Source organism: Struthio camelus, chromosome 23, assembly GCF_040807025.1.
Source record: "Struthio camelus isolate bStrCam1 chromosome 23, bStrCam1.hap1, whole genome shotgun sequence".
NCBI classification, from domain to species: domain Eukaryota; kingdom Metazoa; phylum Chordata; class Aves; order Struthioniformes; family Struthionidae; genus Struthio; species Struthio camelus.
In genome coordinates, this window is record NC_090964.1 from 7,557,570 (window position 1) to 7,567,709 (window position 10,140).

The 10,140-nt window shown below is 56.8% G+C and overlaps 1 protein-coding gene across 1 annotated transcript in view; it reads left to right on the forward strand.

Moving 5' to 3' along the window:
* Nucleotides 1-4,664, forward strand: part of RUNX3 (RUNX family transcription factor 3) — a 37,851-nt gene extending 33,187 nt beyond the window's left edge. Inside the window, exon 5 of the mRNA XM_068917498.1 lies at nucleotides 955-4,664. Within this exon, the coding sequence (XP_068773599.1) occupies nucleotides 955-1,478 (524 nt within the window). The 3' untranslated portion in view covers nucleotides 1,479-4,664. The remainder of the gene's footprint in view (nucleotides 1-954) is intronic.
* Nucleotides 4,665-10,140: the final 5,476 nt, after the last annotated feature.

Below are 10,140 nucleotides of genomic sequence, written 5' to 3' on the forward strand. Positions count from 1 at the left end.
GTCCTCTAGGGAGCTTTTAGCATGAATTTTTCAGTCTAGGCTCCCCATTGCAGGACAGGACCCACCAGCACCCAGCAGAGATCCCTGTCCAGTCACGTGAACAAGCTACGTGGGACCCCCCCCCCTTGAGTTTATACCCCCTAAAGAAAAGTCCTGGGGGGGCCCTAGCAGCCAAGGGAGCTGGGTATCATCACCACCAGCCTGACCCGAACCTCCCTTCCCCCACCAGAAGTGAGCCTGAATTTCTCACTCCCTTTATCCTCTTGGAAGGAGAAAAATACACAGCGAAAAGCAAGCAGAAGGATATTGTGGCTCCTAGCTTGGGAGTTTTCAGCTGTGTGTTTATCAGCTCCATCCCCTGATGGTATCAGCACAAACAGGCCACCCACAAGAAGGCTTAGCAGGCTGGTCTGGACTCCAGCTTTTCGCCTCTGTCTCTGTGTGTGCGTGTATATACACCACCGACTATCTCAGGGACCCGCCGTCTGGGGCCTGCATCCATTTATTTACTACACAGCATGTAAAGGCTAAACATTTTTTTTCTGTGTTTATGAGTCGCCTTTTTTTTTTTTTTTTAATGTGCCAGAGATGAATAGGCCTCTAGAGAAGTCAGCTTAGTCGTATCCCTTCTTGGATAGGAAACAACAAATTTTGGGACAGGAAATGGGACCAACTTAAACAAACAGTTTCAGGATTTTGTATGGAAGTTCCCCAGCTCTCTTCCCTGGCACATCTGAGGTGCTTTTCCCTGTGGCTTCAATTCCTCGGGCAGGCGATGCCCAGGCCACAGGACCTGCACCGGTTTGCCTCTCTCCACGCAGGGATGGATGTAGCGATGTTCAGGCAGGTCATTGCGGTGGAAGTGGCCAGTAGTGCTTACTCCAGCCTGCCTTTTGCACAGGAATACACACGGATAGCGCTCTAACCGCCTGCTTTCTCCTTCCACCCGAGCAGGCACGTCAGATCTGAGCCCCTTCTCTGACCCCCGGCAGTTCGATCGCTCCTTCCCGACGCTGCCAGCTCTCACCGAGACCCGCTTCTCCGACCCGCGGATGCATTACCCCGGCGCCATGTCCGCGGCCTTTCCCTACACCGCGACGCCTTCCGCCACGGGCATCGGTGGCATCAGCATGACCAGCATGCCTGCCACGACTCGCTTCCACCACACCTACCTGCCGCCCCCCTACCCTGGCTCCACCCAAAACCAAAGTGGACCCTTCCAGGCCAACCCCTCTCCCTACCACTTGTACTACGGCACGTCGTCGGGCTCCTACCAGTTCTCCATGGTGGCGGGTGGCGAGCGCTCGCCCACCCGGATGCTTTCTTCTTGTACAAGCGCTTCGGCAGGGAACAACTTAATGAATCCCAACCTGGGCAATCAGAACGACGGGGTGGATGCGGACGGGAGCCATAGTAACTCACCAACGACCATGACAACTACTGGGAGGATGGATGAGTCAGTCTGGAGACCTTACTAGGAGGAACTCAACCAGGCCCCAATAGCTTTAACTTAATCAAACAGTCACCATAACATTACTCCTTTTGGCAGTGAATAGAGCAAAATGATGCCTAGGGATCAGATAAACCAAAGTCTCTCAAACCAAAAGCCATCAAGGATCCTTTGCATGCAAGCATGGGCAAGCATCAAGCGAAGATGGACCAGGACCTGCGTTACATTTCAAGATGAATGTCCACAAGGCTTGAATTTGTCGCTTGATGTGGTTCCTTCTGTGTGTTTTAAAAATGTGGATTGTACATAGGAAAACAAACAAACAAAAAAAGGCTGTGTGGAATTACAGAACACTTGTCGGTCATCTCACTCTTCCCCTTATCCCCACACAAAACATTCAAAAGATTAAAAAAAAAAAAGATAACCCTTCTGCACAATCCAAGGTGTTTCGGAGAGGAGAAAAGACCAGAAAAACAGCCAAGCCATCTGTCTGCCCATGCAGGAAGACTGAACTGAAAAAAAAAAGAGAGGAAAGAAGAAAAGAAAAACAATACCCTTTGACCCCTCTCCCTCCCTTCTGACCAGTTTAGGGCCTCTGACCACCAAAGAGCTCCAGGATGACGGCAGAGCCGCGTGCACCACGTGAGAGCCTGGTTTACAGCGGGGCTGCGGGGCCGCGGGCACGCGCTGGGGCCGGGGAGGCCCTGCCGCGTGTTCCTCACGGGTCGGCCGGCATCAGCCACGTGAACAAGAGCTGTGATACGATTATTATTATTTGTTGTTGATGCCAGAGGTTGTATTGTTCATTTTTGTCATTTGTTGTTATTTTTAAAACAGTCACGTGGTTGATCCCGTGCCTGGCAGACCGCCCCCCCCACCCTTCCTCTATGTTTACATATGAGATGTACTTTTTATGAGATGTGGTTTGTTTTGTTTTGCTTGCTCTTTTGTCCTGACCTCACCATTCAGTTCTTTGCTCCTCTTAGCAAATCTCAGTGATGGTGTCTGAAGCGACGGTGGCGTTCAGGACAACCCGAAGCGTGGGAGATGCGCTTCCAAACGCGTTAGCTGCAAAGGGACCCGGGCACCTTTGGTGCAACCCTGACACCAGGGCTCTGGGTTTTCCTTTCTTCCTCGCGGAGTGGCTGCATGTGCAGCTTGTGGCAAAGCATCATATTTCTGTTACGATTCTTTCCCATGTTTTCACCCAGAGTGGCTCAACACATGATGCGTTTTTTTATTAAGAAAGGACTTAACAGTTGTTAGTTCATACCGAAAGCGCTAACTGAGATTTGGAGAAAGGAGCAATCTTTAATCAGACCCCTCTCAGTGGTGTGAAGCAATGTTATCTGGCATTTTCCATCCCTCGTTCTCCTCTCCTTTTCCCCCAAAGTGAGCTAGAGCACTGGTATCTGCTGTAGATGAATTAACTGAGGAACGGCCACTCAAAGTGCTGCTAGCCCGTCATTAACTGATTGCATAAAGCAGTATCTGAAGGAACCAGGTCTCTTGGGCACCCCGCAGCCATCCTTACAGTTGGCACCAAAGGGTTTGCAACCCGAACAGGACTGCGAAGGAGGCAGCCGGACACCAGAAAGGGGTCCCCCAAGGCCAAGTTGGTGGCCTTGCACAGCAGCTTACATCACCACCCACGAGCCAGCAGTGCCTTCTGCCTGGCGTGGGAATTAGGGCTGGATTCTGGCTTCCTCGCCCCGGCAGGGCTAAGGATGCGTGGGAAGGGCCCAAGGGAGCCAGGCGTTTTTGGTGCCGCGGTACCCGCTCCCCTCCGCATCTGACTGCCAAGCCCCTGCAGCAGGGGAGTGGGAGCAGACTCCAGTGCCACCAGTAACCTGGGAAATTTAGTGCATGCACACGTGCGCGCACACAGACACACACACACCCCGACACAGACACAAACACAGCTGCCTTCCCATCCCCTTCGGTCTGAGCACCTTACACCGAGATGCCCATCGCCAAATCTCAGTTGGTAGCTTTTCGGCAGGCGGTTGCGGTACAGAGCATTGTAATTGCACTACCGTGTAAAGACTGGAGCAAGCCGTCCGGGCGTAGCTGGGAAGCTGCAATGACCACTCGTGAGTTAAACAAGCCACACCAAGAACAACGGCAAAAAAAAAAAGAAAAAAGAAAAAAGAAAAAAAGCCCTACCCCCAGCAAACTGCAACCTGCACTTGCCTGAGCAACGGCGAGCCCCTCTCTGGTGCTTGCCAGCTGTAGAAACTGGACCACAGCAGCCTGTGTTTTGACGCATTTACGTTTCTCCTACCATCGCGCCACTGATTGAAAGCACAAAGAAAACAAGGCATTCATAATACTAGGCTAATTTAAGACTGTTCGTCATGAATTACAAAAGAAAAAGCAATGGCAACAAGGTTGTTTTTATGACATATTGTCATGTGAAGGTGTAAATATACGCACCTCTATTGTATGCAAATGGTCGTGAGACAGGCCAACGTTTTTTGCTTTGCACTATAATTTGCTTTTTTTTAAAAAAAATGCACAATCGCTTGTACAGTAAAACCCCTTTGTCTGGCTCACAGAATATTTAACTATAAAATCTAATTTTTGGTCTTATTTGTTATAATAATATAAGTCTTAAATGTGTTGAAGGATCCGGTTCTTAATAATGCTTCTAATACTTGTATGTGCAGGGTAAAAATAACACCAAACAACTAAGGAGATGAGAACAAAGATCTTTGCAGATAAGGAAGGTGAAAGTTGTTGTTGTTGTTTTTTTAAACTAGAGTCTTACCATGGACATTAAAAAAAAAAAAAAAGAAGCTAGTAATACCAAATAATGTGGTTATTTGTGTAATATGCCAGCCCTACTTGAAGGTAATGCCCTATATTTAATATGTAGCCCATCTTTTTAACCTGTAGCACTTGTCACTGGGGAGGGGGGAGGCGGGGGGCAGGAAGGGACGGGTCTGCTCCTGGCGAAGTCATTGGAAGAAGCGCTTGCTGGAGATGGCCCCGCTGCGCCGGCTTCGATGAAAGCAGCCGCGGGCTCCTCTTGGGCGGCCGGGCCGGCGAAGAGCCCGCGCGAGCGCGTGCGCAGCCGTCGCAGCGCGGCCAGGTCTGCTTTTCTGTTAGCAGCGTCGCTGTTCCTATCCGATGTACGTGATTAGATTGTCAGGCCTCCGTGTAATCATTTTAATGACTTTCCATGTGGAATAATAAACGTACGGTTACAAGACTCCCGCGTGCCGCCGTCTGCTCGCTTTCTCCCGCGGCGGAGGCGACGCCGGCGCCCGCTGCAGCAAAGCCCAGCGCTCGGCTCCAGCTCCGGGGCCTCGATGCGGTGCGTCCCGAGCACCCTGGGGATGGGGATGGGGTGCCCTGGGGCTCTCCCACCCCGCTGCGCCCGTGGGACTAGGATGTCCCTTTATGCCTGATCCAAAATCTGGCACGTGCCCACAGGCCGTGGCAGCTCCAGCCTCTCCGGAAAGGGAAGACGAGACTCCCGCAGCCCCCAGCGAGACCCGCGCTGGGCACTAGGGTCCAGCTCCTGGGAGCCAGTCAAGTGTTTAGTTCCCAGCAAGGCTTAAAGATGCCCAAGGATATGGTCCTACCAGTGATGCTAAGGATTTAGGGCCCCCATCCCTATTTTTCGGAGGAATCTGGGCTGCCCAACCTGCTCCGGGCAAGACCTGGCAGATGATCCTCTAGAGAGGTGCAACCACCACCACGCACCCGCAGCCCCACTGCCACCTCTCAGCCCTGCGCAGCTTCCCGAGGCGCCAAAGCCCAGGCACAAATCCCAGCCGGGCCCCAACGCCCAGGCGGGCCGAGCCCAAAGCCCTGAGCGCTCACCGCTGGCCTCCACACCCCAAATGCCAGCTGAAAAGCCCAAAATTGCAGCCTGCAATAGAGCCTGAGGCCAGCACGCTGCCGGCGCGGGGCTCCCCAGGAGCCGAGCCGCTCGGCGCAGCGTAATCCGTGGGACGCAGCCCACAGCATGAGCAAGAAAGTTGGGAGGGGGGGGAAAGGAGGAAAAAAGAGAAAGAAAAAGCCCAAACCAAGCCACAATAAATGCTAATATGGCTGAGAAGGCAGCTCTGCGGCCCTGGCCCACGGAAATGTGTTTCAAGTCAAACCCGAGCCGTACCCGCCTTTTCTTCGCAGCTACTGGGAGAGGAAACACCCCGAGGTGCAGCTATTATTTACAGGAACTTTCCATCCCAGATTGATCTGCTCTTTATTCGTGGCCTCATTTAAAGCTGTAATGAAAAGAGAGGAGAGAAATAAAAAGAAACAAAAAAAAAAAAGGATGAATAAGCAGCCCTTTGTTGCAAAGCGCCGTTACGTGCCCACCACCACCACCAACGGCCACGGGGCCACCAGCAGAAAAAGACCTTTCGAGTTGTTCCGGCCCCTCTCCGAGCAGGGGCTAAAACACATCCCCGCGGCCAACGTAGCTCCGCAAGCAGATGATGCTAAACTTCGCCAACACCTGAAAGCCAGATGGGTGTTATTTTTATCTGGGCCACCTACCAAGCACAGGACCACGCAGACACGTGGGCAGGCCTAGCTTAGATGCAGGTTTTGCAGCAGTGTGAGGAAGCGGGAAGGAGGCTGCGGGGCTCAGCCTGCCCCAAACCCCTTCGTCCTCTGCTGCCGGCCCCCGGCTGCACGATGGCAGCTGGGCGACCGGCGGCTCCAGCAGTTCAAGGGGCACCCCGAAAAACAGGGAGAAAACAATGTTGGTGGGCAGTCTGAGTACAAGTGTTTGAAATGCAAAAACGGAAAGAAAAACTATTGCTTGAGGCACTTGGATTTGTTTTTTTTTTTTTTTAGCATTTCGGCTAACAAAACAATCTCCCAGGGAAGATGAAAATCGTTTCCTTCGCTCCTTCGAGAACGGAGCTGAGAAAAAAAAATCTCAGCTGCACCAAAATCTGATTAGATTTGTTTGCCAGCCCAAAAAAAAAAAAAAATCTCAGCCCCACGCTCTAATTTAACGATGCTGCCGGGCGCAGCGCGGGGGAAGGCGGCCGCAAGGGCAGCCGCCGGCCGCGGGGCTGCTGCCTTGCCCGTTCCCCGGCCGGCTGCTGGTTTTGGGGCCGGGACCTAGCGGGTTTCCGAAGGCAGCGGGACTTTGCTGCGCGTCGGGGGCCGGGTCCCCTCGGCCACAGGGATGCCCTGCTGTAACACATTTTGGGGGGGGGGTTATTTCTTTTTTTTGATTTTTTTTTTTTTTTGAATACTGCCTATTTAGAAGCGAAAGGGTGGCAAACATGGAAAATGCATTAGGGAAAGCGTTGGGTTATGTGTCATTCACATCTGCTTGCTCAGTGGGACCTCACGCCTTGGGGAGAGGTGTATGCGTGTGTGTGTGTGTGCATATATATAGAGAGAGAGCTATAAAAAAATATGTAAAATATATGTATATGTATGTGTATGTGTATATATATATATATATATATATATATATGTTGGGGGGGTGGCAGCCTGCACTGTGCAAGCCTGGAACTTGCCCCCCCCCCCAAAAGGCACCGGCTCCGATAACTCGGCCTCTCTGGGAGGCGGCGGGTGCCGTTCCCCCAAGCCCGGAAAATCGAGGGGCTCCTAAAGGAAGGCGGGCGATGGGCAGAGCGCGGGCCAGGCCGGCCCTGCAGCCCACGCCGGGCGCCGCGCCGCTTTTGACCCTCCCAAAGCCAGCTGCGGGTGCCGGGACAGGGACACGGCCGGTGGAGGGGGGGGGGTCCCCAGGGGGGTCCCGCGGGGCCTCGCTCGCACCCGTGCAACCCGCGGGCCCAGCGATGCCACGGAGCGAGGCGGCGGGGATGCGAAAATACCCCGTGGCCTTTTCGGGCTGGATAACGCGGCTCCGGGAGACGTGGGGAGGGCGGCTGGGTCCCGGCTCGGTCCGCGCGGGGACGAGGAGGGGGCCGGGGCCGCGGACGGCGGCGGGCTGGGGACTTCGCTGCTCCTGCCCTGCCGCTGCTGGCTGAGCTCCAGGACGAATATTTCCTACCAGCGCTACTAGGCAGCGTATTTCCTTTCCCGGCTAGTGAGCTGCAAAGCCCCCTGGGTCCCTGCAAACATATATTTTTAATTCTTTAAGACTGGAAAAAAAATTTGGGGGGGGGGGGGGGGGAGCTCGGTTTGGCCGGGCGGCCTGCAGGGAGCCCGGCGCGGGCGGCGCTCGCTGTTTGTCTTTGCCGCCGGCCGGGTTTTCGGGGCGGGAACACCCGGGTTCGCGCCCATGAAATGGAGCCGGCGATGTCGCTCCTCAGTCGTAAACGAAACGAGCTGGGAGGCAGAAGTCGGGCGTGGGAAGGCGGAGTGAAAGCACGAATTGTTCCGCCGGGGCCCGCCACCGAGGGGCTCAACGGTGCCGGCAGCACCCCGCGATTTTTTTGGTGCCGCCAAAAGGCTCTCGGCAGCGATGCAGCCGCTTCCCGCCGGCGGCCGCCCCGGCCGAGCGCGTCGGCTCGGGCACAGGCGGGATCCGCCCGGCTCAACGCTGTCCGAAACCTTAAGGCCGAAAGTTGCCCTTTGCTTTCGTGACCGCCGCGTGGGGAGAGCCCCCTTCCCAGCCTCCGCGGGGGGCTTCTCCCCCAGCCGAGCCCCCCCAGATGCCTCCTCCTCCTCCATCATCATCATCTATTTTTCAGTGGAAACCCCGTGCTGATGCAAGCGGGGCAAGAGCAAGAACTTTGACAAGTACACAGATCCGAGGGCCATATTATCTTTAAATTATTTTAAAAAAAAACCCAAAAAAGCAGCGCCCCACGCAGGAACAGCCCCCCGGGCAATGGGGGAGGGCAGCCCAGCTGCCCGAGCCAGCCCCCGGCGCAGCTGAATCCCCTTGGAGATCCTCGCAAAGCAAAACACAGGCAATGAAAAATTTGGTTTTCATTAAAGCCTCCAATGTGAGGGGTTCTGTAGTTTTCAATGGGGCTTTGATTCCTATGGATGGTGGAATGTTTTCAGAGCATTTAAAAACCTGTTCGCCGCCTTTCTATCTTCTATCGGCCGAGAGCGACAGTGGCGGGTCCCCCCGGCCCCGGCCCCGGCCCGGGCGCGCGGTAGAAGTGGAGCGTGTTCAACGCACACGCAAACCGCTGCCGTTATTTACCCTGAGGTCTGCTGCAAAATCACGACGCTAATTTTCTTGCGGCGTTGCAAGCGGAGCAGATAACCCAAAGAGGGAGCCGGGGGGGGGGGGGGGGAACGCTGCAGGGGGATTTTTTTCCTCCCCCCGCCCCCCCCCGCCGGCGTCGAGACAAACGCGGGGCGCTCGGTGCCGCAGGGCGCCCGCGTCGGCTCGCCCGGCGGCAACGCGCCGCGTCCAGCCCGCCGGCCCCGCGGCGAGCGGCGGCTCGACCGGCCGGACCCGCTGCTGCGGGGCCCGTGGGAGCGCGGGGGGGGGGGGGGGCAGCGCTTTGCCCCCCCCCAACCCCACACCTCCAGCAAGAAATAAAAACATAACTGATTTCTTTATATTTATACATATATACAAACTAACTCGTAATAACTGCGACCGCGGCACTGGGAGGAGGCGGGTGCTGCGGCCCCGCGGGTCGATCCCCGGCGGGCGGCTGCCGCCGAGCCGCCTCGGCCCCGGCGAAGCCCCCGCCACCGGCAGGCGGCTTCGTCGCGCGGCCCCGGCCGCGTCCTTTGCTCGGCACGACCCGAACCGCTGCAGGGCGGACGGCGAAGGCTCTCGCCGACGAGCTCCGCGCCGCCTCGATGGGCCCCAGCGCTTGCCTAGGGCGGGCCGGGGGCCGAATCGCTCCTTGGGTGAAAAGCAAGCCCCTCTTGGCGAAGCCGTTCGCTCTTCCCCAGCCCGACCGTTTCAAAAGGTAGAGGTGACCAAAAAAAGAAAAAAAATGGAAAAAAAAAGGGTACGTGGAGAGGAGACTTCCCCCTGAACGGGAGACACCGCGGCCTGCTGCTACTTTACAAACAAACTTTGCTTTAAAAGTCTGGCTCGTGGCACAGTTTTGGCAAATTCAGGACCCCCCCCCCCCACCTTCAATACACCCGGTTCCTGCGTTCTTGATTGCTATCTGAAGGCTTGTGAAAATATACAGGTGGATGGACCAAACTTTAACCGTTTACCGCCCAGCTTCGCTCTGCAATAGGGAAAGCCGGCGGGGCCAGAGCCGGGCCGGCCGGAGCGACTTCCCCCGCCGGGCCGGCGAGTCCCGCGCGCCCCGGCCTGCGGCGGGCTCCAAAACCAGGGCGGCCCCCGCGGCCCCCCGACCCCGGCTGGCTGCGGGGCGGCAGGGCGAAGAGTTCCCGCGGGATTTGCCTTTCTGGGAAAGGCGCAGGGCCGGGAGGCAGGGGGGGCAGGATGCTCCCGGCGCTGCCCCGGCCCCGTGGGAACGGGACGGCAGCGGAGCGCGGGCACGGGCCGGGAAGCGGCTCCGCAGCCCGGCACCGCCGCGGTTTGGCCAAACCGGGCCGAACGGGGCCGGGACGCGCCGCCAGGGCCGAGGGCAGCGGCACGCGGAGCCGCCGGACCCTTGGGAGGGCGGGAACGTGCCCCCCGCTCGGTGCCTGCCGGCGTCAGCGCCGGCGTGGGAGAGCGAGGCTGGGCCCTCAGCCCGTTATTTCCTCTTCACCCGCCGCTTAAACTCGAGCAGGGCTGGTCCCAAACCGTGGGGGGCGGCGGGCAGCGCGGGGGGGGGGCTGCCCGGCCCGCCGGCGCCCCGAGAGCC